This window comes from Meriones unguiculatus, chromosome 20 (assembly GCF_030254825.1).
Source record: "Meriones unguiculatus strain TT.TT164.6M chromosome 20, Bangor_MerUng_6.1, whole genome shotgun sequence".
In the NCBI taxonomy this organism is placed as follows: domain Eukaryota; kingdom Metazoa; phylum Chordata; class Mammalia; order Rodentia; family Muridae; genus Meriones; species Meriones unguiculatus.
Window position 1 is genome coordinate 68,420,549 of NC_083367.1, and position 27,654 is coordinate 68,448,202.

Here is a 27,654-nt window from a genome sequence, read left to right on the forward strand (position 1 = left end):
AAATAAGGATTTAAAACGACAGGGTTATTATGTACATTAGAGATAACCTTCTTTTTCCTGTTGACATAATTCATCTTTACAAGCTCTGTCATCTTCAGTGCTCCTGACCCGAGGCAAGGTTAAAGGTTAAAGGGTCAAAGTTAAAGGTGCCCTTCGCTGTTCTCTTATTCAGGCCTGGCAGGGGCTGTACTCTCCGTGCTGTCTGAGTAGGACCCCAGCAGTCAGCAGGAGTGGCAGTCCCTTGTGATCTGTTAGTCCACCAGAGAGCCCAGAAACAGGGAACCCCCACTGGCTCAAGGCTATGCACATATAATTGGATTTTATAAGACACAGGCTGGAGATGCCATGGAAACGGAGGTGGAGAAGATTCCTAGCTCTGCCTGCCTGCACCATCTCTGCCCTCTGCACTTCACTGGCACCCAAGCCCTGTTGTAGCTACAGGAAGGGAGACTAATGCCCAAGGCCTCCGTAAAAATAAGTAAGAAAGGCAAAATGTATCACCATGTCTTCAGTCTGATACATTTACATACATTAAAAAGTGAGAAAAAAAATGACCTAAGCTTTCTGGTTACTGCCTCATCTAGTATATGTGGTTTCTTTTCTTTCCTTCTCTTTTCTTTTTTTCTTTTTTCTCTCTCCATCCCTCATTCTCTTTCCCTCTTTTCTTCCTTCCTTCTTTCTTTCTCTTTCCTTTTTTCTTCTTTTCTGTCCCCCCTCCTTCCTTACCTTTCCTCTCTCCCTTTTTTTTACTTTTGTCCACTCTTTACTTCCCTCTTTCCTTTCTTCAGTGGTTTGGTTCTTTCTTTTGCTCCCTTATTTATGTACAATATTTGTATCTCTCTGAAGAAAATATAATGAGCTTACGTGGCTTGTATTATAAGCATCCTGTTTTCTTTCTTTCTTTCTTTTTTCTTTTTTTCTTTTTGTTCCATGCAACTAGGGATAGGAGTTTGTGTACTCTAAGCAAATACTCAAAAACTAGGCTATATCCATAGTCTAATCAGAAGAGCGTTCTCTTTCTCTGTCTCTGTCTCTCCCCCTGTATGTGTGATATAAAATGTATTGTTAAATTGCTAGCACATATAATTCATATTTTTAAAAATATTATAACCAGCCTCTGATTATTTTTCTTAACGTGAAGGTACTTAGTGTAATGCTCACACAGGAATCTTGCCTACCTCTGTGTGAGGCCCTTTGCCAGCTGCTGATGGCACTGAGAACAGGAAACATGCTTTGCAGTGAGTGTGTTGTTTTCTCCCTCAGGACCTTCTCAAGGGGCTGGGGACAGCCAAGGACTCGCTTTTCGTGCTCCGTGAGCTGGGAGAGCAGCTTGGTCAACAGGTGGAGGCCTCTGCAGCTGCAGCCATTCAGTGCGAACAGCTCTGTCTCAGCCAGCGCCTGGGCGCCCTGGAGCAGGCGCTCTGCAAGCAGCAGGCGGTGTTGCAGGTAGGCAGCCAGTGGCGAGTGTGCTCAACTGGCCGTTTTTATGTCTGGGGGGAAACACAGGAAGCAGATTCCTCAGCACTGACATGACACTTCCAGTATCACTGAAACAAAAAAAAAACAATTAAAATTAAAAGTCCCACTGGGGTCAAAGAAAGTGGTGGTTGTTTTATACTGTTCTCTACAAATTGCTTTTAAATTTGGTTTAGTTTAGCAGATCAGCCCCTAAATCATTCCTTCATAGTACCCAACGAGCCGACACTAAGTGGCTCCAATGGTAGAAATTCATGTGGACTTAATAGCCTCGAACAAAAAATAAAATGCTTACTTAGAAAATAGTTTATAAAGCACTTAATGAGTTATTAGAAACAAAGACAGCCCGCATAAATGAGGAGGGAATCTTCTTCACTGCCTTGTCAGCTGAGGAACAGCATCTCACGAAAGGATACTGCCGTAGCTGCTTGCCCTTCTCGGAACTTCATAAACATGCCAGTGCATTTCACTGCAATGCCAGTTTCTCTTGTGAAAACACAGGCCGGAGTTGTTGACTATGAAACATTTGCCAAGAGCTTAGAAGCCCTAGAGGCCTGGATCGTGGAAGCCGAGGAGAGCCTCCAGGCGCAGGACCCCACTCACTCCTCAGACCTTTCTTCTATTGAGGAAAGGATGGAAGAGCTGAAAGTAAGTGTGTGTAATCTTTCTTCCAGGTTTTAACTCTCCCCTCAAAATCTTGAGAGAAACTCACTGCCAACCACTTCCTTCTGCTACCTCCCTGAAACAGCCCTAGCTCTTCCTTCCTGGCCCCTGAGAGGAAAAAACAGTGTCTCAGTGATGAGTTGTCCAGCTCTAGTCAGAGCCCTGGCAGGACTAGTCCCTAGGGACCACCATTTCCCCTCCTCCAGTCCATCTTGCCTCTCATAGCTTCAGAGTCCCCACTCCCACCCCGCCACAGCTCTACTCTGATCTTCTCAAGCTGTGCCACCTCCTCAGACCCTTACCTACCCCTTCCCACTTCCTTTCTATAAACTGCAGGAAGACCTTTGTCTTGAGAGTTTCGCCTAATTATGTAGATTCAATCAGCCTATATTGTTTCCAAATGAAAACATCACATTAATCCCACAACTGTTTATAGTATGATTTGTCAATTAGCAATACTAATACAGCTTTAGGAGGAGAAAATGTTTTATTGATTTATTAATCATTTTAAATATTTAATAAACCAAAAATTTTAAATACAGTACGCTTGCAAATTTAATGTATCTTTTTGCGTAAAATCCTCCTTGTGAGGATGGGAGCAGTGCTCACTCCTTAGGCAAAGTTCTTGCCATGTAAACAGGAAGGCTTTAGTTCAGATGTCTAATTCACATGTGAACAACTGTCCATTCCCTCTCGTGCCTAAGTCTGGCACCCATGAGGTAAACAGAGGCAGGAGGATTGCTTGCTGGTCATCTCCTCTTGTTAAATTGGTAGGCTCTGTGTGCACAGAGAGACCCTGTCTCCAAAAATGAGGTAGAGAGTGATTGAAGAAAACAGTCGATATTGACTGACTTCTGGCTTCAGTGTGCACACACATACACATACACACACACACACACACACACACATGCACACACACACACACACACACACACACACACTTGCATGTGCACCTGCACACACAAGGGCATACACATAGATCCAGGCAAAAACATCCTTCTATGAATTCCCAGTGCTCTTAAGAGTAAGACCCTCATTACTGGCCAAGGCTGGGACTCCCGGGCTTCTGTCTTTCCTAAGGGTTCCCGTCCTCATCACTACCCATCTACTTCTCCAGCCACTGGAAGCCACACCGCTTCCAGTGTCTGTGTGCACGAGCTTTCTGCTTTCTGGAGTCTTGCCCTCTGTGGCTCCCTCTCCCGCCAACAGTGAACTTAAGACCGTTCGGCTCAGCCAGAGTCTTTTAAGAAAGTCTGCCCCTCTATCAGGGGTCAGGCTTTCCACTTTGATGAGTGACAGTTTTATCCGGTGGTTTATTGTGCCATTCAGTCACGTCTGTGGGACTGGGTGGTTCCCTTTAGGCTTTCTCCTATTGGAGCAGTAACCTCCTCCCTGTCAGTGCGTAAGGAGAAGGACCAAGTCACGTTAGTGTTGTAAATGTCAGTCCATGGAAATTCCACCATTGAATCCCTTGGTTTCAAAAATCAGGAAGGTTTACTCCTTTAGGGATCAGGAGCCTTTCAAAGAGCATGCAGCACGCATACACACACACACACACACACACACACACACACAGAGAGAGAGAGAGAGAGAGAACAAAAAGTAGGCTGACATTCTCCTTCCTATAGCTGGTTTTTTAGATAGAGCAAAAGGTCCTCACAGGAAATAATCTTCAGTTTGTTTGAAGTCTTGACTGCTGTCTGTCTGGGGCTTCCCAACTTGGAGTTTTGGGATCAATAGAAGAATATAAAACCGATGCTCTTGAAGCAATGCATGGTATTTTCAAAGCCCAGGTGAAGCTGGGTTCCTTCTAGCAAGAACTGGACAACGTCTTTGTACCTGGGTCTGTCACCTAGAGCCCCTTCCTGATTTCTTGTCCCTCCCTTCCTTCATTGAGAGAGGGAACTAGTGGTGCTAGCCTCATGGGATTTGTTTTAAAGATAAAATGAGTGATTCTTTATAACCTATTACAACAATGTTTATTCATGCCAAGAGCTATCTTGCAGCTGTTATTGAATAATAAAGGACTGGATTAGCATAAATCAATTAAGTTTAATGAGTATGCAATGAACTTTTCAGTCGTCAGCATAACTTTTTTCCTTTGTTGTACGGAGAGTAAACAAATCCTATAGATGAAATATTACACGTAAGCTCCTACTGTCCATCAAGGAGAACGAGTAACCGAGTACAGCAGCAGCCTCAGCAGGGCACGCTGGGGGGCTCTGGGCAAGTGTTTCTCTGGGGAGTATGTGTGGCCTTGAGGAACTCAACAGAGGAAAAGCCAGAATCTTCTTGATGTTTGGCATGTGTGGTTCACAGGAAAGAAAAGAAACCTCTGCCTTTCCTGATACAGTGCTGAACTTACTTCTCAATGTCTCTGACAGGGTCAGATGCTAAGGTTTAGCAGCATGGCTCCAGATTTAGACCGTCTTAATGAGTTGGGATACCGGTTACCCTTGAATGACAAGGAGATCAAGAGGGTACAGAGCCTGAACCGCCACTGGTCCCTGACCTCGTCTCAGACCACAGAAAGATTCAGGTGAGGCTATCTCTTAATCATCCCAGTAGTTTCTGTGTTTCATGCTGAGATGTGAAGAATATCACAGATGGGGAGATGTGTAAAGAGAGCATTTCCTAAGGGCTGGGAGGCGGCTCAGTTGGTACAGTACTCGCTGAGCAGGAATGAGGCCTTGGACGCCATCCTTAGCCACCGAGAGCCACATCAACCGGGCGTAGCGACAGACGCCTGTGACCCCAGCACCTGAAAGGCAGAGGCAGGAAGACCAGATACTCAAAATCCTGCTCAGGTTTTCGGCTAGTTCAAGATTTGCCTGGGAGACCTGAGACACTGTCTCAAACACAAATCAGCAACAGAAGAACAAATGAGGACTTCATCTTGCAGCGCGAAGCCTGAGAAGGCCAAGGTTGAGGTGCCAGTGGGCTTGATTGTCTAGCAAGGGCTGTTGTGCTCCTGTTCCTCAGGGCCTCCAGAGGGGGAAACAGCCTCTCCACATGGAAGAGAGCCAAAGTGCGTGAGGGAGGCCCGGGGCCAAACGAGCCTCTGAAACTCCCACGTCGGAATGCCATCCTAGCGACCTGTAATTTTTAACACAAGAATTTTGAAGTGGACCAGATTCAGACAACACAACCCATAATATCAAGACCACGAATTCATCATATGCAGCTATGTGTGTACATATGTATATGCATATGTGTGTGTGTATGTGTATATATGTCCACATGTGTATGTATATATGTGCATATACGTTTATATGCAAATTCTAGAACATTCCGTAAACAAGCAAAACGTGAACTAAAATTAGAAAACTCAAGCTGTAATTTCCCTTGTTTAAAAATATGAACCATCTTTCAATCACGAAAAGTTTCTAAGGAGATTATATTTAAAGGATAGCTACAGCTTTAAGCATCCAAAAGGTAATATTCTGTTTTGTTTTGTTTGTTTTTGGGTTTTTTGTTGTTGTTTTTCAAGACAGGGTTTCCTTGTGTAGCCTTGGCTGTCCTGGGCTCGCATTGTGCACAGACTGGCCTCAAACTCACAAAGAACTGCCTGCCTCTGCCTCCCCAAGTGCTGGGCAAAACGTAATATTTTAAGTGCTGACGGTTTTGGATGCAAAAGCTTCAGCACGCCACATAAATATTTGTAGTGGTCTGACCGGAGCTGAGGCGAGGATATTTAATCTAATTTTATATTGGGGACGCCAAGGGGCCGCCTAACTGTCCTCCCTTGTCTGTCATCCGTCAGCAAGTTGCAGTCATTCCTGCTGCAGCACCAGACTTTCCTGGAAAAGTGTGAGACGTGGATGGAGTTTCTGGTCCAGACGGAGCACAAGTTAGCAGCGGAGATTTCAGGCAATTTCCAGCATCTTTTGGAGCAGCAGAGAGCACATGAGGCAAGTGCTCCGAAACCGTTAACAGGGGGTTTCAGTGGCCGAGGCTGTGGCTCCGTGTGTAAAGGTACCCGTTCCCGAGCCCGACACCCTGAGTCTGATTCCCGGACACACGTGGTGCAAGGAGAGAACTAATTCCTGCCAGCTCTCCTGTAAGCTTCACACGTGTAAACTCAACAAACGTGCTTGTAGACAGCACACGCGCACATAAATAATAAAAGGTAACAAAAACTTTAAACATACTTTTAGAACTTCGGCCTTAGGCAGGCATCAGTCCAGCTAACTCAAACACTCAGGAAGCAGAGGGGGGAGGATTGTGGCAATTTCAAGGCCAGCCTGATCTTTGGAAGACGTGGATTTTGTTAGATTCAATCTACTCAAATATATGTCAATTCCTCTTTCTTCTCTTGTCTGGTAGTTTTCATATTTTAAGTTAAAGCTGTGGTTTGGCTCTCTGCCATGGATTTCAGTGCTCATTGTCACCATTGGAGTAGAGAGTACCGGAATCATGGGTCAAGAGACGGGTGTGGTGGGTTTGGTGGCGCATGCCTGTAATCCCAGACCTTGGAGGCCGAGGCAGGTGGGAACAGCGGTGTGTGCCGGAGTCCCAGCTGCCTGGGAGCTTGCAACAAGGTCACGTGTGCCGTGCAGTTCAGGGTTGACCTGGGCAGCGTGGTGAAAACCCAAAATAAGCAGTCCTAACAGACAGAGGAAACAATTAGAAATCTCAGCCTTTCTGTGGAGCTTTTGATTACTTTTGCTTTCATTGTTTTCAATCTAGTGAGAATTGAGCCAGGGTCTTGCACATAATAACCATGGGCTTTATGACTGAGCCACACCTCAGTCCCTGCAGGATTTTGTTAATGTTTTATGCACATAATGAGATGATTTTTACCTGCTTGACTACATTGAAAAAACAGTAAGATTTGAAAAAGAAAAGAGCAAACTACAAATTGTAAATTCATCAGTATACCTTGGTAGGTTAATTTTTAATGAATAAGGGGGAGGGGCAATAAGGCTATGTTTGTCTCCTAATTAAAAATCTAAACTAAAACTTCGTCTCTACATTTATCCTAATTGGCAATTTAAAAAAAATTACTCCCACACTGCAGCTGGGGCTGAATATGTTTTTTGTAGCCCTGCTAAAAACAAACTGTGCAGTAAGTTATCAGAAGAAATCGGGGACTTTAAAGTGTGTCCCTCTCCTTCAAATTGCAGCTGTTTCAAGCCGAGATGTTCAGTCGTCAGCAGATCCTGCACTCCATCGTTGTTGACGGCCAGCATCTCCTAGAACAAGGTCAAGTTGATGACAGGTAGGATCTTCAATAAATTATTATGAAGAAAGTTTCCCCAGTAAATTAGTCATTTTCTTCTTAATAAGAGATTAGAGGGCACATATCCAATCTTCCTAAGGCAATTGTATTATCACGGGGCCTCTGTAATTGGAGGAAAGGCTTGTCGGAGTCTCTGAAAATGAGTGAGCATTGAATCATCGCAGACGACGCTATTATCTGATATGGAGGATGTAGGGTAATTGGAAATCACCTAGCCAACCTTCCATAGTCCTGGAAGGACTGGAGTTAGTGAATAGATCAGAGAGGATTGTGTCGGTGGTCAGTGAACAGATGCTACTAATATCTTCCTGCACTTACTAAAATTTCATCCCTAAAACGAGCAGAAGGATCACTAGTTCAGCCCTGACTGAGAGATGAAAAGCTCCAGTAGCACACAGGAACTGATTTTTGTGAGGTCGCATAACGAAGTGGGAGCAAGATCAGGCTTGATGCAAAGGGTGCTCTATGCCCAGGGCTGGCCTCGTTCTGACCTAATAACACAGACCAGAGGTCTGGGTCAGAAGACAGTTTTCCAAGCCAGGTGTGGTGGCACACACCTTTAATCCCAGAACCTGGGAAGCAGAGGCAGGTGGATCTCTGTGAGTTCCAGGCCAACCTGGTCTACAAAGCAATTCCAGGTCATGCAGGACTATCACACAAAGAAACCTCATTCCGAAAAATTAAAAAAGGAAAAATAAAAAAAAGAAAAGTTTGCTACCTTAAATCACACCATGTTAGATGTGAAATCCTGCCTCCACACCCCAACACATGAACTCTTTATTCAGAACGTAGATGTGAAACTCTATCTTCTTTCCCGCATGTGAGTGGACAGCTTCATGTCTACATTTCCTAGGAACTGTGTTAACTTATCTAATCCCCATGCTTACCGTGGGGAATTGAGTTTAGTACCTATGTATATATTTCTCATTCTCAGGGCCAGTAGTTGTGATTGTAGTTAACAGCATAGCTTTACATCACTCAAAAATCAGTAATTTTTATTAGAAGTTTTATGTTTGGTATTTTCGAAGCAATTTCAGCTTTCAGTGGTTATTTCTTTGAAAGCTCCTGAAAGATTTGCCTGCTTAAGATTGCAACAATAACAGGTGACCCCATACTTACTCTGTTCTAAGCAAGCCAAACTTAAATGTGAACATTACTGAGAATTTGAGGCTCTCCAAGTAAAACAATCTCAGATGTAATTACCTTTTATCTTTCGCTTTATCATTCTGTAGCCAATTCTTTAGCAGTATTATAAACATTCAAGTCATTAAGTAAAATAAAGTTTAAAATTCCCATTCAAGCCAACATCTATTAAATTTTAAATGCTAACATTTAGTGGGGGAGGGACACAAAAGAGATGGAATAGGAGAGCTAGGGCTAAATAAAAAATTGTGAGAGTTGCCAGTGGAGGAAAAAAAAAAGACAAATTGGCTCAGAGTCTGTGGAAGCCGGGAAGGTTCCAGACAAGGATTTTTGTGATAAATGTCCGCTTATGGGGTTTTGTTCTTAAAACTTCAGCTTCTGCACTGGACAGAGTCACCTTCAGTAGCTAATCAAGGGTGGATAGATCAGGACAGTGTACACAGTAAAGACAGGACTCTCAGGAGACCTTGAATGTCAGCATTTCTTCATGCTCTGCTCTTGTCAAGGTTTGGGGGGGCACACATTTTCTGAGGTGACAGGTATCTTTTTAAGCACATGTCATGAGTCTGGCTTCCTGTGCTTGGAATTGACTATGATATGTGTCTGTGGGACACAGGGCAGAATTTCCGTTCATGAGCAAATGTGACCATCAGAATCTTGCCATTGCCCCGTGAAACTCATTTTTAAAATGAGTGTAAACAATTCTTTTGCTGGCTTTTAACCCAGTGCTTTTAATGTTTCATGGTGGTTAATTGACTTTCACTGTTCAATAATCATTTCTTCCAATTCAGTCATTTGTTAAGTTCTTTTTTAGAAGTGACGGCACATTTGGTTGTAAATTCAAACTTTATAGTCATCTCAGATAATGTATCAGTAATATAGGATTCCAAAGCTTTCTAGAGTTCTAGAGTTGATCAACAATCGACCCCAGAGAGCTGACATAGGTGGCAGCAGAAATGTAAGCTGTCGCACAATCCACCAAGTAACTCATCCCATTTGTTGCCCGACACATCCTTATTAAAGCCTTTTGATATGCTACAGGTTGCATATTAAATAAAACTTTATAAAGTGATAGTAATGCTTTTCAGTATGAAAAATAGGAAGAATGTGTTCAAACATCCAAGCTTCCTCAGTGTAAAGTGGAGAAGGTTCAGGTGAAACTTACTGTCTCTCGGTGTGAACGACCTTCATCCATACTGTGTTGACTAAGTTCATTTTTCTAGAAATGTGAAATTTACTTAAAATATGCAAGGGACAGTTTTTAATAATAATTTCCTTGAGATTGGAGTTGTCCCTTGTGAAGGAATATTGAGAGTGTTTATAAAGAACACTTAAAAAAAAAAGAAAAACCAAAAACCTTTAATACACTGTAACTTAAGTGACTAGGTTTCGGTTTTCCAAAATGGAAAACGATCATACGATCCTAGCTGGGGAGGGGTTTGTAGGCAGGTTTTCTGTCACATGCTTTCCTGTCTGTCATGCACAAGATGCTGTCAGGGGCTTGTGAGACACCTCCCCTCCCCCACATACTCAGGGAAGGAGTATATGATAATTACCATGGATTTGTTTTTTATTATCTGCTATGATATGAAAACACTCAGTATTGCAGACTGGCAGTCCAGCTTTAAAAATGACCTGCAGCTTGCAACCCAGCAAACAGACCATGGCTCATTTGAAATCTCCTGTCATAGATCATTTCTCTCAGGGCATACCATTTATGGAAAATGTGTACTGGCTGATGCTGTGGCAGCATCCGAGACAATGGGTTTTTCACTCACAGTTGTTTCTTTCCCAGGGATGAGTTCAGCCTGAAGTTGACGCTGCTCAGTAACCAGTGGCAGGGAGTGATTCGCAGGGCTCAGCAGAGACGGGGCATCATTGACAGCCAGGTTCGCCAGTGGCAGCGCTACAGGGAGATGGCCGAGAAGCTCCGTAAATGGTTGGCAGAAGTGTCTTCTCTGCCTCTGGGTGGGCTTGGAAGCATCCCAGTGCCCCTGCAACAAGTGAGGATCCTCTTCGATGACGTGCAGGTGAGAGGCGAGCATAGGGATCACACGCATCGTTTTGCGTATCCGCTGCGTTTGACCGTGGCCTTGGTTCTCCCGATGGACTCTGAAGTGACCTGAAAACCAGGGTAGACATTCTTAATGTTGCAAAGCTCCTATGGAAAAAAAGGAGATTGGAGCAAGCTGAAGCTTGGCCAGAGATTCCTCTACTTTGTATACCGAGGCCCAGAGCAGTTCCTGGCAGCTCAGCTTGGATGAAAAGACAATGTCAAAAAGAAAAGAAAGATAACCCGGTGTTGCTCACGGAGATTTAAACCTCCTCTCTCTCAGTGCTGTTAGCCTGTCCATGTGTGTTCTCGGCCCTTCTTCCTTTAAAGGTCTCACCTGGCTCCTCCCTCTTCCCAGTTTCTCCAAGAAAAGTCACATGGCTTCAACTACCCACCCAACAGAGAGGGGAAAATGGGGTCTTCAGACCATGTTCCGTTCTGGGGTTGTGTTCATATAGCCGGCCACCTTTTAGACTTATGTGTGTGTGCGCAGAGCCTATGACACCAGACCATCTGGACCAGACCTGGACCAGACTGCCTCCACACTGCAGGTCCCCAATCAGGAAGTGTTCTAGCTATACCTTCTGATTTGTTGATCCAGGCTCCTGAGACTTACTGTACAGTTTTCTTCTTCCTTGTCTCTCACTCCCCATGCCCCGTCTCCCATGAACAGCCATCTCTGTGGCCACTCCCTCAGGAGTTCCTGCCTATGCAGACAGTGGCCTAACTGGTTTCATCATACACAGTGGATGCCTTCTTCATTCCACTTTCTACTCAACCAGTGAATACTGTAGCTTCTAGCCAAACACACCTGTAATGGCTTAAAAGCCAAATCCCTACCTAGGTGTGGTAGCATAGTTCTGTGATTCCAACAGTTGAGAACAATTGGCTGCTTTCCCAGAGGACCCCGGTTTGATTTCCAGCACCCGCACTGCAGACTCCACTATCTGTAACTTTGATTGCAGGGCAGCTGATGCCCTCTTCTAGTCTCCCTCAGGCACTGTGTGCACACAGTGCCTAGCAATGCATGCAAATAAGGTACTCACACACCTAAACTAAACTTTAAAGATTCTAAACTGAAAAACTAAACTAAACTTCAAAGAATGCAGGCTGTGTTGCTACCATTCTTTCACATACACTTCATAGTCCAGTCACGGAAAAGTCTGCTGTGTTTTCTGAATTCATCATAGTTCTCTTACATGGTTAATGCATCCCTCCTTGTTTCCCTTTAGGAAAAGTGTGACCTTTTCCTGGTCACACTCATTTCTTCTTAATCTGATTACATTCACATGTCTTTCAAGGCTCATCCAGCCTTGATCTCTTTAAGAGACCTACTGTGTGCACCCATGCTGGGACAGATGTCACTCCGTGATCTCTGGGCACCAGTCTTATAAGCAGAATTCAGATTGCGTTGAGATTGTACTTCTCATCCATTTCCATGTGGTCCATTTAAGATGCTCTTGTTGGGTGCAAGCGCGTGAAGTATGCACGCTAACACATAACGTTATCTAGGTGTGCTTATAATGGTGAAAAGAATAAAAAGTAAAAGGCCCTGGTCCCTTTCAGTTCAAAGAGAAGGTGTTCCTGCGCCAGCAAGGCAGCTACATCCTGACGGTGGAGGCGGGCAAGCAGCTTCTGCTCTCGGCGGACAGTGGCGCCGAGGCCGCCTTGCAGGCCGAGCTCACAGAGATCCAGGAGAAATGGAAGTCAGCCCGCACACATCTGGAGGAGCAGAAGAAAAAGCTGGCTTTCTTGCTGAAAGTAAGTCCAGGTTGGAGGCCCTCCTAGGAGTCGAGCTATTTGCTCCCATTGTTTCACTGCGGCGTGTCGTGATGGATCTTTGAGCGATGCCCTGCAATGACTCTCCTCTGTTTTATTTAAGACTCTGTCCTGTCTTGCATGAACTGGAAGAGTTTCCCAATTTTGAGCACTCCGTCTTTCAGGAGAGGCCCTGAACAAAGGGATTTAACCTCTCGTAAGGCTGTCCAAGTGATCAATTCTGATTAATGGCCAATGCGATGCCTTGAAGCCTGTGGCAGCTGTGGAAGCCAGGCGGAAACTCAAAGAGTTTCCATTCCCTAAACTGTAGCCTCTAAATGGTTTTAAAGATTGGTATCTCATATTTTATAGCCTGGAAAAGGCTAAGCCAGAATGAATCTCTTGATTTGCATGGCTTAGCTAAGCAGGCTGCCATTGGCCAAAGGTCTCCGCGAGGCATTTGAGGCTTTTTTGTTGGCCACAGACACAGTGAACCTAAAGACACTGAGATTTATCCATATTGCCTGTAATGAACTTCTCTCTCCCATGCCCAAACTATTTATAATCTGTCTTGAGTTCAGTTAAAAATGTATGAAAGGTTTGTAAGGAAACTCATGTTTTTGTATAATTAATCTGTCCTCATAAAAAAATGGGAAAAAAAGTATATGCCCTAAATTTAGATGAGGCCATGTTTAAAACAATAGGTTTTTTTCCCCTATCTTCAGAATGGGTATAATTCTACCTCATCTATAAGATTACTATGAGGGTTTGCCAAAGGAATGCCAGGAAATCATAGATGCTTGAATGACAGCAGTAGCCATTAACACTTAAAACTTGAACCAAGAAATGTTGCAGTTTTCTATATGTTGACAGTCATGAATTATTTTTTTTTATTAAGTATAATGTACCATTCTTTAGATGGAAGGAGATAAATCACAGTATTTGAGTAGATTGTTTTATTGTTTGAAATATTCAGACTCATTGGATTGACTTTGAGATTCTTATACAATATATATGTACATTTTACACACACACAAACACACACATATGACCTACTGAATGGGAAACACTCAATCAAAAATGCACTCACCATGTATTAGGTACCACTATTTGCTTATAAAACACTTCACTGGTAACATAATATGCCTGAGTAATTTGTCATCATCTTGATGTCAGGCAAGGAATTAAAACTTGGTGACTCACTCTGGTGAGACTGTGTTAATCATATATAGTTTTTATTCGTGATGTGGTTTTTGGAGATAGTCCCAAGATGTAAGAATTCATGGTGTGTGAGTCACTGAATTTGCTTGTCTCCTCTGTCAGTCCATGTATAAAACAGTTGCTCTGATGGACGGTTTGCAGAACAGTGCATGAAGTTAGTTCCTTATCAGTGGTGGCTTCGCTATCTAAGTGATCACTGGAGAGAGCAAGATCTACTCTTCTCTTGTCAGGATTTCTTTAATTTTGAACCATACATTATGTTCTGTTTGCCCAAGAAAACCTTTATGGGTCAGAAATTTCCTGTTGGCCCACCAGCCTTATTTTACTGTATCTCTACACTGGTGTGTAACAATTCTTCATCTTTAGCTATTATGCTAATGCTCTGAGTATGTATGTCCCAAATAGTCATGGTTTTGCCTGCTTCTTTAATGTCAGTTTTGTCCTAAGGAGTGACCTCCTCCATGTCAGACCTGTGCACAGCCACTGGCTTGCATTGACAGCATTAGGGCGTGTGCTGATTTAATTGAAAACGTTAGCTCTAAGCAGAAAAGAATTATTTGCTTACAAATCATGTCTATAGTACTTAGCATTGGCAAGCAAAATGACACACAGAATATTGCAATATGAAGGGGAATTGGGCCAAGTTTGAGCCTTGTAGACCGTTTTGGTTTGCAAGGCCTCTGTTGGTACTAATTAAGGAAAGAAGGCGGTACTGTGCTTCTATGAAGTTCCATGAGGAAAGGTTAAAGAGGAATGAGAACATGGATTCAAACTCTCAGAAAATAAGACACTAAGTTCAGACTTCCCCTCCTTGCTGATGGTGTTTGGAGAAAGATTACTGTGGGTAGCTAACAAGAGCATGTCAGAGCAAAGACAGGTGATGACGGAAGACAATGGGAAGGAAAAGGAACCAGGCTTTGGTACCATGTTGGCTCTTGGAAATTCTAGCTTTAATAGCTAGAACAGCAACTGTCTTTGGAGTTGAGTGACTCATGTGTGGAATGACCACACGATGAAGCATGGTGGCCAGGATGGACGATACGGGAGAACTGGTCAAAACAGGGCATTTACTTAACTGAATGCTATTTGACGTAGTACTGATGTACCAGATACGAGTTAACTCACACATCGGGCACTCTAAAGGATCAATATGCAGTGTGGTTTCTCCCACTTTCCTTTTTAACTAAAAAACCAACAATAAATAAATGTGACATCAAGAAACCCTAGGCAATAGTTGAGGTATAGAGCATGAAAACTGAAGTCTCAGTTGCAGCACTGTCCCGAGATCGCTGCCGTTCCTCAGAGGTAGCTCACGTATGGTGTGTCACATCCCAAATAGACAGACACTGTGCGTCATCTTCCTTGTCTTCACCGAGAGACCCAGCACGCTCTGGGCTGTCCCTCTCTACCACTCAATCCTGCACATGTCATGAGACAGACGTTTCTTCCAGCTTGTTCTGAGTGGGTGTTTCTGTGCTTACACTTAGCCCTCCAGACATGTGTCAGCGGGAGTGAGGTAAAACCAGGCAGGCACCATATTTACAATTCCTGTGTTGGTCACATGGTTGCACTTCTGCACTTCTCAAAGCGTGGGTGGCTTGTATTTATGTATGGAGTGTGCCCGAGTTAAGGCTATATCAGTTTTATATTATTTCTCTTCCTAATGCTTGTTTGGATTCTAAGAGATTGTTCTGTCCTTTTTTCTTTTCACCCTCATGGTGCATTTTGGGAGAGTGTAGGTAACAGGTGCAGTGGCATGTGAATTAGGAGAACCGAGCTGTTTTCCCACTCTGCAGAGTTTGATTCAGATACCGGGTTTAAATACCCACAATCCACTTGGAAAGGGGCAGGGTGGAGATAAGGGAGGGAGGGTGGGAGTGGGAGGGAATGAGGGAGCGAGATACAGCTGGGATACAGAGTTAATAAAATGTAACTGATAAGAAAAAAAATAAAATTATTAAAAAAATACCCACAATCCCTTTGGAAATATATTTTGCTTGGTTGGTGACTTGATAGTCATTGCTTACTTTAATTCCTCAACAGTTGTAGAATTTATTTCTATTTTCCCAGGGGAACACTACAGCATAACATATTCCTATCTGCTTATTAGGGGCAAACAGCTGACGAATAAGAGTCAAGTTAAATCAGCTCTTAGCATGACGAAGGCATGACGAAGGCATGACGTCCCAAATGGCAATAAGTGTGGACATGCCTTCCCACAATTCATCAGTGTGATTATATCCCTGGCAATTAAAAAGAATATTTGTTTTCTTTATTTTTATTTTCATTTTATATTTTTGTAATTCCTCACCCCCCCCCAAAAAAAAATGTATACAATTTCTTTTTCCTCCAATTATAGGACTGGGAAAAATGTGAGAAAGGGATAGCTGATTCTCTGGAAAAACTGCGAACTTTCAAAAAGAAGTTGTCCCTGCCCCTACCAGAGCACCACGAGGAACTGCATGCTGAGCAGATGCGGTGCAAGGTACGTGACTGGATGGAGACCATCCTCCTCACTCTAGCCATGTGCTTCTGCCTATGAGGTCACATCTCAGGGAGACTCCTGGGGCTGTGAGCACATATGAGGTTCTGGGAGAGCCCATTAGGGCAGCCTGCTCTGTGAAGACACTTCCTTTGCCCATTTATTGCCTTTGTAGTTTATGGATTAGAGGAAGAAAATGAAAAGTTCAACACGTGACATAAAAGATATTGAAAAGTCAAGTCAAGAGCAATAAATAGCAATCCTTCTGAAAAGCCCACACTGGGAAATTGTTCTAATAAAAGTCTGTTTGTGGAAAGGAGGATAGGATTGGCCTCTTGGAAGCCCTGCAGATGGTAGCAGAGAAGCACACCCTGCCTGGCAGACCCCTTGTACAGAAAGCACACACACACACACACACACACACACACACACACACACACACACATAGCTGATCTCTATCAAAGTGAGGAGTCACTCAGTCCTTAAATCCCTCAGGGCCTTAGTTGTCTACAGGCTGATTGCCACCTCTGATCGTAATTATGATCATCACTTCTAATTGTACTTGGGAAGCAATCAGTAGTAACACAGACCACTCCCTGGATTAAGAGGTCACGAAGACCAGCATGATTTAGTGGCTGTAAGATTTAGTCTGTGCACACCTGTGTAGCCAAGCGGAGTGCCTGCCCGGCAATTTTCGCCTGAGTAATATGCTGATCACATCAAAAATGACTTCATAAATGATTTTCTTTCAGCATGTCCATTTCCTGTGTTTCCACAGCCAATTTTACATTCCTTCTCTATGACAATCCTGGTTAAAAAGTTGTCAGAGACAGTCACTGAAATTCAAGAAAGGCAGCGTTAGCAAAATTAAACACTGACACACATTGCACCAAAGACTGCAAATAAAGAACCTCCATATATTACACTAAGATGCATGTGAGCGCTGGCTGGTGTTGTGGCATTCAAAAAACTGAGGCAGAAAAGCCCTGAGTTCAGGGCCAGACTGGGAGCCATACTAGGTCCCTGCCTCAAAAGAAAGTGTGTGAAGGCTGTGAACATGGAGCCTCATTTGAAGCAGCGTTGTTAAAGAAATCCTTGATGAGCCGCGATGGACGTGCCCTAACCCCAGGCTCCCCCAGCACGCGGTGCTGTCTTATCTGGCATGACACAGGCTCATGGGGATATTGTTATTTCCCTTTTGCTGGGTGAGAAAATGGAAGGTTCTAGAATAACATTAATGTTTCACATTAATAGTTAACAGTTTTGTCTGAATTTAGAGACCGTATTTTAGCCACACTGCCTTAGCTAATGTGGAGAATCTGAACCAGTGGCTTGGTGTGTGTGTGTTGGTTTGGTTTTAGAGAGGGTTTTACTGTGGAATCCCGGCTGTCCTCAAACTCATAGAATTCCCATAGCCCGGCTTCCAGAGACAGTGCTGGGATTGCAAACAGGTGCCGCCACAGGCTGCTCTTTGTGTCTCTTTATATCCAGAAAGTAAATGTGACGCTTGGGTTGCGAGGTGGATGAGGCTTGACGTTAGAAGAGTAAGTCTTTACACTAGTCTAACAATGTAACCTGCTAAAGGCATAGACGGAAGGCTGTGCATTCAGACACCTGGACGGTTTGATCTTTCAGCCCGTTATTCTCATTTGGAGACTGCAGTGTCATCTTCCAAACCACTTGGACAAGTGTCCCGCTTTTGAGTTTGGAGACTGGGAGGATGTGTTTCCACAGAGCTTCATTATGCTCTTTCCCAAATCACTCTCAGGAGCAAAACAAAGCAATTATCCGAAAATTTCAGGCTAAAACCTTGTTTGCTTAAATTGCCTGCAAAGTTAGCCTCAGATAGTACCGTTAATTACTTTTGCCTTTGGAAACTTGTCTCTTGTGTGAAGAGACAAGAAAGACAGAACAAACCGTATGAAATTCTCCATTCATGCACTAAGTGAGTTGGAATCTAAAAACAACAGCTGGCAGAGAGCGTGATTGACACAAATTACAAAACTGGTCACCTATCGAAGACTGGCAGAAACATCTGCTCATTCAAATTTTGTTGCAAGGATTTTTTTTCTTCTTTCAAATAATGCCCCAAAAGGACAGGTCCATAATCAATAGTTCAATAAATCTTATCTGACATAATGTGTAGTTAGTGGATTATTTTGGATGCAGGAGAAACTATGTCAACTCAGCCTGTCATCAAAATGAAGCTGGGTTTAGAAAATTGCTCTTTTAAATATTGCATTGTTGTGATTGGGAATGGGATGAAACTAGAGGGTGGCTAAGGGATTTTGAAACCAGTGTAGATCTGTTCATGGTCTCAGGGTAGTAGCAGGATGATGCAAACTTAGAATAAAGAAGACCATTAAACTGACAAACTTGGATTTGGGAAAAGGACACCATCCTAAAAAGCCCAGGGAGGTGGTAGGAAGATCCTGCAGGGAACCTTGGTATTATATTGGAAGAATTCGGCAGGCTTTCAAGCTATATAGAATGCAAATAAAACAGAGCTCAAGTTTGGTATTTCAGAAGGAGTTTGTAGAAAGGGAGCTGTAGTAAGGGAGGTCACCAAGGCCCCTTCAGAGGGTTAAAGGTGGATGGCACGGGGGCTCATGGGCTTTTCTCATGTAGGAATTGGAAAACGTGGTTGGGAGGTGGACAGAAGACCTGGCAGAGCTGAACCTGCTGAGGGATGCCCTGGCTGGCTGCATCAGCGCTGAGGACATCTCCATCCTGAATGAACGCATAGAGCTTCTGCAAAGGCAGTGGGAAGAGCTTTGTCACCAGGTGAGCTGTGGTCAGTGAGGAAGTAGTTCCTCCTAATGGGAGACTGGGAGGTGATCCAGGAGGCCAGGGAGGCTTGAGCCACGTCTGGACCTGCCCTGTGACTCACTGTATAGACAGGAACCTATGGTCATTGCCAGAATATTTCAGGGTAAGCTGTATTATCACAGTATACTTTGGATTCATCTATACTGAAGTATTTCTTTCTCTTTTTCTGGCTGGCATGAACTGTTGTACATTTTCAGCTGGGAAGGGACTGGTGGTGTGTTCTACATTTTAACCATGAAGGAAACACATCATTTGGGGTTTACTTGATATTCTAGAGGTAGTTTTATTTTTCGGAACATTTACAGCAGTTCCTTAGAAATTCGTGGGTGGACAGCATTGTCAGGCTTACGTTATTTATTAAATGCCTTCTCTGTGTATAAGATGCTAAACGAGATTGTGACTTAGGCCTTGAAGGGGAAAGACTGAGGAAAAGGTGGCGAGAAAGTGTGGAGGGCGAATGTGAGCATCAGGTAAAGGTTCGCAGTGAAGACTCCTGGCTGCCCAAGAGCCTGTAGCCGAGCCAGCAGGAGGCTTGCGCCTTGCCCTTAGGGATGTACCCTGAGTACTGTGCCTGCCACATTGCAGGCCCTGTCACACCCTGGGCACCACGCGTGCCACAGTGCAGGCCATACACACATTTGCTCAGAGGGTTGGTCATTGCGGTTATTGTCAACATAGGCTCTAACTGATATTTCTGCCATCAAGTTTATAATTGCACTGAAGATAAAGGCATCCTAGAAAGTTCTGTGCAATTATGAAGAAAAGTCCATATGAACACATGGAAACAATACATCTTTATGTATGTGCTGGATAGAGGAAATGCTTCTTGAAATGGATAACTCTTAGGTGCCAGGGTGGGGCAGGGAGAAGAGATGGTTGTACAGGGAACACATACATCACTGATAAGGTTGAAGTGGAGGTTGGGCTGTAGGTGTTAGAAGGTGGAAGAATACGGCCAACCAAACTCATATTTCCTTGCTCCTGTACCAACTACTCTGCGTGCTATTTCTTCTCTCTTCATCCTCCCCAGTTGACCTGGCATTTTGGATTCTTAAGCTCATGCTTCTAGAACCATCCAACAGAGTTTGAGAGGCCCGCCTTGTGGTTTATTGATATAAAAAACCAACTTGTCCCTTGAGACAATTTTCCCAGATACTTAATATAAACCCAGACTTTGTAAGGGGAACAGGAACTGTTCCTGACATGAACTCAATGGCGGGCTCTTTGACCTCCCCCTCGCCCCCCCCCCCGAGGGAGGAGTAGCCCTGGTAGGCCACATAGGAGGACTTTGCAGTCAGTCCTGAAGATACCTGATAAACCAGGATCAGATGAAAGGGGAGGAGGTCCTCCCCTATCAGTGGACTTGGAAAGGGGCAGGGAGGAGATGAGGGAGGGAGGGAGGGATTAGGAGGGAAAGAGGGAGCGGGATACAGCAGGGATACAAAGTTAATAAACTCTAACTAATATTAAAAATAATAATAAAAAAAGAATTATGAACTAAAAAAAATAAAATAAAGCCAGACTTTGCTCACATCATGGGTCAAAGGACGGTTCGCTCACTTGCTTAGAGTGGTGTTTCAGCAACCCCCTATGAATGTTTTCCTTCCAAGAAATGGCTGTCACCAACGTGTTAGCATTTTGAGATCAGCATGTGAGTGACCACTTTTCAGAGTGCCACACACAGTGTGGACAGTGAGGAGCCTGAAAAGAGCTGCTCATGGAGAGCGAGTGACTGTATCAATCATCACACAAATGATTTCCTGAACTCCTCAACATGTAGACATCACCACAATTACCCTGTTATAATATCTAAGCCTTAGCATGACACACATACAAATGGAAGGTATTTTCTGGGTACTGATAATGAGAAATTAGGACAGTCTTACTCGTTTGCCTCTGTGAGTCTGCTCACTTCTTTTTCTTTCTTTCTTAAAAATCGTCCCCTATGTCAGCAGTCTTTCTTTTAGATATATTTCTTTATGTAGTTATTTTATATGTATGTGTGTGCGCACCTGAGTGTATGTACATATGCTGTGTGCGTGCGAGATCACACAGAGGGAGATCCTGGGAACTGGAGTTGGTGCAGCGTACTGTGCTGCCCTGTGGGTCCTGGGAACAAAGCCCAGGTCCGCGGCAAGACCACTGAGAACACCAAGCACTCTTAACTGCTAAGCCGTCTCTCCAGCTCCCTAGTCATCATTTCCTCAACCCTGAGGGAAATCTACAACTGCTTTCCTTCTGCATGTTTTTCAGTAAGTAAACAAATTAACTCATTTCTGTAGCTGATACCTACAAAGGCTTCAGGGAGACTTCCCTTCAGATTCAAAATTCTCCTCATTGTTCCTTTGTTCCTCATGCTAAACCTTCACAGCATCCCTTCTTGGAGGCCTTGGTCATGACTTCTTGCCTTGAGTGATGACTTCTCTTCTGGTCTCCCTACCTATTTTCTTTCCCCTCCTCCACCCCTGTGAAGTCCATGTTGGCAGTGTTCCACCCTAGCATGTCCACAGTCCTGTACATTTCCAGTTCCTCCTTGTTCTGTGCTATGAGGGAGCATATCTTCTCTTCTGACTGAAGTCTGATTTCAAGGCTTTGAGGCCCTTAGATGCAAAGTCCGTTTCTTTGAACAAGCTAGTACCTATAGCAGCTAAGTGTTCTTTGCATATGTCTAATCATGAAGGCCATGTACTATGTTCTAACACTTACATTCCCCTGAGGATAAAATAATGACAAAGTTATAATATTTTATAGATGAAAAATTATGGCCCATACAATAGATTCAGAAAAATGAGTGATAATGCCATGGAACTATCATTATTTCTAATTGTTTAGCCAGTCATTCATATGTTTTAAAATTGCCAAGTAGACTTAGATATCTACTTGAACATTCAGCTTGAAAGCAGTGTTTGGCCACATGGCTGCTCTGAAGGAATTCATGAATACGGCGCACCCATGAGTAGACTGAAGCATGAAAAAGAGGAAGCTGACAGGACATGTTTCTAGAAAATTCCTTTGCCAAAGTCTTAAAGTATGAAGCTAACACATAATTATCCTGTACCATTCCAGTCTGCATCCGATTATTTAAACCAGTGAGCATCTAGCCTTGCGTCTGGCCAGGTGCCAGGATTTAATAATTCTTGAGGAGGGACACAGAGGACTTAGTAGCTCTTGAGTTTCTTGTTTCCGGTGCACTTCTGTCAAATCTGAAACCACAACAGAAAACAAGCCTCCTCATAAAAGTAGACAAACTCAGCTGAACATAGATGGCATTCTGTGGGCGAAGGAGGAGACAGCCAGCTCTGCTCCTTTTGTGGCAGCTGATTTGAAGCGGGGAGAAACTGGGGTCCCAGATGAGGACGAGGACGACAGCTTGTAAGTAGATGCTGTGGAGCATCAAAATAAAGACAGAGGGGATTTTCAGCTGCCCTAAGGGACATGTTGTAGCTAGTGCCAATTGCGGAGGATATTGCTTTTCTGTCTGTTGTTTTCTAGAACCATGTGTGATTCTAGCTGTCATGTAAATATACAACATCACACCACTAGAGTTCCTTGTTTGTGTGTGTGTTTGCACCCACAAAGTCATGATAAAAATAAATGCTAGAAAAAAGTGTACTTCCTGCTCAGCTGTCTCGAGGCAGTACCCTTAAAAAAATGTAAATGTGTGCTGAGCTGATAAATTTCATGGTTTCAGCGGACTCCAAAGAAAGAAATGGGTCCACTTATATATAGCTTAAATATTCAGTTTCTACACAGCACGAAATGGCACATTTCTTGTGAATTCACATCTTTGCAAAAAGCTTTTGGCCCTGGCTTATCCCCAGTGCTTGCAGCCCACGTATTTAGGGTTTCGTTGTTGTTGTTGCTGTTTTCTTTTTCCAGTCTTAGGTCCACAGTAAACAAATGAAAGCAAAACCTTCGTGTGAGACAAACACTAAGGATGTGGTTTCAAGCTGCTCCCTGGAAATGTAGAACATAAATGCTGAGGAGAAAGATGATTAAACTAGGACGGGGTATTGTTGACCACCTTTCCAAGTTCTTGCTGTGCCTTCCAGTCAGCACACCACACCTGCAGCCCCTAACACATGGAAGGTGCTTGTTTATTGCAAACACTAAATACTCATGTTTGGGGAAAATGTGATGTCAGGTTATAAGTGAAAGGAGAAAGGCTCATGGAGGTCGGGTGACTTGTTCTTACCAGCAGAGTAATGGAGACTGGCCCTCAGTCTCAGCTGCCTCTGGACATACTATGCATTACAGCCTGTTTCAAAGGCTCCAGCTTTTCTGACCCTGCCTTTGGCTAAGCAAAAGCTGAGACCTTAAACTGTCCAACTCACTCCAGGATGGGGTACACCTACTTCTCAAAGAAATGGGTCATATCTGTCTATCCTGTGATCCCCTTCTCTGCAGATACTGGTGAAGGGAGCCCCAGCATACATCCTTGGATTGTGGCTGACATGCACAGAAAGCTACCCAGAGTGAGACAAACCCATCCCACATCTTGAGGAGGGCGCTTCTTTTCCTTAGAGATGAGTTACCAATCCCGAGTGTTTCTGCTTGCATCAACTGAACCCCGTTTTAGCTGCAGCCCCCACCTCCTGTCTGAGGGTGTATGAATGACAGGTGAATTCAAAGTCTTCATGTTCCGGAAGAGCTGTGCCTTCTGTGATGATGGCTCGTGCTGTATAACTCAGCATGGGTAGAACCCGAAGCAGATGAGATTTGTCTCCAAACCTTTTAACTTGGGTAACTTGTATCCCCTGTAAGTCCCCAATCAGCTCACTGCCACTTGTTTCCTCAGTATTACTTTGCCTCAAGGAAAACTAAATGGCAAACTTAGTTACATCAGTGAGCAAGACTGGTAGGTTCAGTGGTGATAGCCAACCCAAAGAAAGAATTCATTTAAATAGGCACCATTAACTCAAAGAAGGAAATTGATTGGTTGGTTGGTTGGTTGGTTGGTTGATGGATTGATTGAGTTTTTTGAGACAGGGTTTCTCTGTGTAGCCCTGGTTGTCCAACACTCACTTTGCAGGCCAGGCTGGCCTTTAACTCACAGATATCCACCTGTCTCTGCCTCCTGAGTGCTGGGATTAAAGGTGTGCGCCACCACACTGGGCTCCAAAGGAGGAAATTTCTAGTGGAAAATTCTGAAAAGCTGTGGTAGGTTGTGTGACCTCTTGTCAGGTATCTCCTGGCCCTGAGGTTGGTCTTGTGAATGGTGTCACCTGATTCCCAGCTCTTCTCAGATAAGATCATAGGCACATGGGTTTCTACAGGACCTTAAATATTACCTACCTGAGACTCGCTGGTACAGCCAATCAAAGGCAGCCTTGGTAACCAGGAAGCATAGGGCGTCTTTGAAATGTTTTTATTCCTATATTTAAAATGATAAATTTAAAATACATTTTAAACTGTTTAAACTGGGTTGCTGGGTTTGGTGGCTCAGGCTTATAACTGCACCACTCATGATCCCCACCATACATTTGGGCCCTCCTGGTTGGTGTCACCACCATACATTTGTAGGCCTCCTGGCAGGGCTACAGAGCAAAGCATTGTACAGAAGAACCAAAACACATTAAAAAAAAGTAAACAAATGGTTCCAGCAAGTTCTAGTCATCAACAGCTGTAACCCCAGCACACCCAGGAGGCTGAGACTAGTCTGGACTGCTAACAAATAGTGAGTTTGATTAGAGCCTAAACTTGAGGTCCATCATGAGTTACTGTCTCAAAACAATAGCAATATTAAAAAAGAAAAAGAAAAGGCTAATAATAAATAGGATAATGGCTAAAGGAATATATGCATATATTAAGATAATAGGAAAAGCCAGCAGTTTTAGTATGCAGTGGAATGTGCCCTGGGTGCTTACTATGCGTTATTTCCCATTTCGATTTATGTGGAACTCTTCATAATGGAATATTGAGAATAGTATCCCCCCCCCCCCGAATCCCAACAACTAAAGTGGATGGTTGTTTTCACTCATCAGGCTGATAGTCTTGCGGGTCTGGGAAGACCATCCTCCAGCCTTCTACCTGCCATGCTAACTGCGCTTCATTTTGCTTACAGGTGGTGATATTAGGTAACACCCCCATAACTTAACAAGCACTGCAAAATCATGAACATGATGAAGTCACAGAATTTTAGAACGCTAGACCAAATCATTCTAGACTCAGCAGTAGTTAAGGGACTTTTCAAACTCAAAAATAGACTACCTATTTTCTGAAATGGGCAACTGAATTGGTTAATTTTTCTGTAAACTTCTTTAAAAATGACCAAGAAATAGTATCAATACCATTATCCATTAAGAAAGGATGAATGAAAATCATAGTGGAAAAGTGCTTTTTACCTCTGATACAGATCTAGCCAAAAAAAGACAAAGAGTGACCAATGTTGGGAGTATAAAACACTGCAGCCACTTTAAACAAGAATTGGTGAGATGCTGTATCAAGCAGTGATTTTACTCAAGTATATACATAAAGAAATAATCACTCGTGTCTGCGAAGACACTTAGGCATGACCATGTGTGGCAGCATTATTTATAGTAAATCAGGACTAGAATCAACCAAAACGTCTACAGTCAGATGACTGGACAAGTACCGTATACAGATATCCTGAGTGGACTGTTCTCAGCAATCAGGAAGAATGAGCTGCTGTTACATCCTTTAACATGGATGAACCTTTAAACTGTGCTAAGTGAAAGAAGCCCATCACAAAAACACAAGCTGATTCCAACTCATATGCAGTGCTGGGAACAGGCAGAGACAGAGAGTGGATTAGAGCTGGGAGAAGTGTGTAGAGAGAAGAGAATGATGGCTTGTGTCGGGCAGGGTTCTCCAGAGGGACAAAGCCAATAGAGTGCAGATATGTGTGTGCGTGTATCCACATGTGTTATAAAGAGTGAGAGAGGGCTCAGTGGTTAAGAGCACTGCCTGCTCTTCCAGAGGTTCTGAGTTCAATTCCCCGCAACCACATGGGGGCTCACAACCATGTATTTTGGGATCTGATGCACTTATCTGGCATGGAAATGATGACCTACAGATAGAGCATTCATATATGTAAAAATAAATAAATAAATACATATTTTTAAGAAGTGATTTAGTAGATAGCTCATACCTGAGGGTTTGGTAATCCGACACTTCTGTGTGAATGCTGCACAGATTCAGGGAAAAAAAGCTTAGTACCTGAAGCTGCCTGTCTGGGCAGTCCCAATTCAGGGCTGAGGGCGTTCTCCGGGGAGACATTGGTTTTCAGGTCACTTTGGAGAGCCGGGGAATCTGGAGTATGATGTCCGAGGAGGGTGCAGACACAGGGACAGCCACGCTCACGCCGGAAGCGGAATCAAAGGCACGGAGGGGAATGCTGTGTTTTCTGAGACTCTTTATATCTGGCTGACAGCGGAGAGTGCCGCCTGCTTCTGGGGTGGGCCTTCTCCTTCAGGCCATCACAGACAGGCCCAGAGGCGTGCCCTCAAGCTCCAGTTAGCAGTCCAGTCTAACTGCCACTGCCATGCTGCCAGCAGCACTGCTACGGGGCATGGGAATATTCTAAAATTGATCATGGTCATAGTTGTACAACTCTGGATATACAAAAATACATTCAGATGTATAGTGTAAAGAGATTCTGTTGTGTAGATTATACCTCAGTGAGCGAAAATAAAACAAACCAAAAAAACAAATACAAAACAACAAATAAACAAAGCAAAAACAACAAGAACAAGAAAAACACCTTCTTGGTCTTAATAATTCCAGATAACAAGACTCAGCTTGCACATTCTTCTGTAATTTTTTTAATATTCTGTATTCTGTACATTTAATGGGAAAATGTGATTATTTATGGTTAAAAGCTAAAACCTGAATCTGTATGATGAAAACCAAAATTATTCAAAAAGAAGGAAAAGAAACAAAAATAAATGAAAAAAAAAGTATATAAATGGAGAAAAGAAGGAGCTTGGTAGGGATAAAATTGTCAGGGCAAAGCTGAGTCCCAGGAATCATTTTGTTTAGGTAGGGATGCTTTCCGTAAGAGCCTCAGCACATTCTCCACATACAGAGACCCAACTGACTTTTCCTCTCCATTCCATTCTGTCCTTCCTTCCCTCTATTAAAATAAAACAAAATAAAAAACACTTATTTGTATTTTACATGGATGAGATGTTTGCTTGGATGGATTTAAATATACCACATGTTACCTGGTGCCTGTGGAGGCCAGAAGAGGCATCGGACCTCCCAGAACTGGAGTTAGAGGGCAGGAAGCCATCCCGTGGGGTGTCAGGAGCAGAACAGATGCTCTGGGCCACTAAGAGTGTGTTAAACAGGGCTGGAACTTCAGAGGGTTGGGAGCCATCACGCGGTGTCAGCTGAACCTGGGTTCTCTGCAAGAGCAGCCACTGGTCTGAGCCCTTTCTCCAGCCCCTTTCCCTCAGTTTTTGTTTCTTTGGGCAAATCCTGCAGGAATGCCCCGGTCTCAGCCATTTCGGCTTATTCTCTCCTCCTCAGGAGAAGAGTTGCTCTCCAGTTATCTTCTCTCAACCATCCCATCTTAAACTTCCCAGGTCTCCTTAAGACGACAGCAGGTGAGCGAGCGGCTGAACGAGTGGGCCGTCTTCAGCGAGAAGAACAAGGAGCTGTGCGAGTGGCTGACCCAGATGGAGAGCAAGGTCTCCCAGAATGGAGACATCCTCATTGAAGAGATGATAGAGAAACTCAGGAAGGTGAGAGGCGCCATGCGGCCTGGCTTCCCTTCTTCCCTGCTCTTCCTGGTGCTTTGCGCTTAACAGCCTAACTCCCCAT

General features: G+C 43.7%; 1 protein-coding gene across 14 annotated transcripts in view; it reads left to right on the forward strand.

Annotated features, from left to right (window-relative positions):
- Positions 1-27,654, forward strand: part of Syne1 (spectrin repeat containing nuclear envelope protein 1) — a 459,455-nt gene that overhangs the window by 375,318 nt on the left and 56,483 nt on the right. For all 14 annotated transcript variants that reach the window (XM_060373516.1, XM_060373529.1, XM_060373530.1 and 11 more), the window contains 10 exons: positions 1,264-1,446; positions 1,978-2,124; positions 4,524-4,678; positions 5,903-6,050; positions 7,266-7,360; positions 10,320-10,554; positions 12,144-12,338; positions 15,916-16,041; positions 18,667-18,822; positions 27,417-27,575. In XM_060373516.1, the coding sequence (XP_060229499.1) occupies positions 1,264-1,446; positions 1,978-2,124; positions 4,524-4,678; positions 5,903-6,050; positions 7,266-7,360; positions 10,320-10,554; positions 12,144-12,338; positions 15,916-16,041; positions 18,667-18,822; positions 27,417-27,575 (1,599 nt within the window). The remainder of the gene's footprint in view (positions 1-1,263; positions 1,447-1,977; positions 2,125-4,523; positions 4,679-5,902; positions 6,051-7,265; positions 7,361-10,319; positions 10,555-12,143; positions 12,339-15,915; positions 16,042-18,666; positions 18,823-27,416; positions 27,576-27,654) is intronic.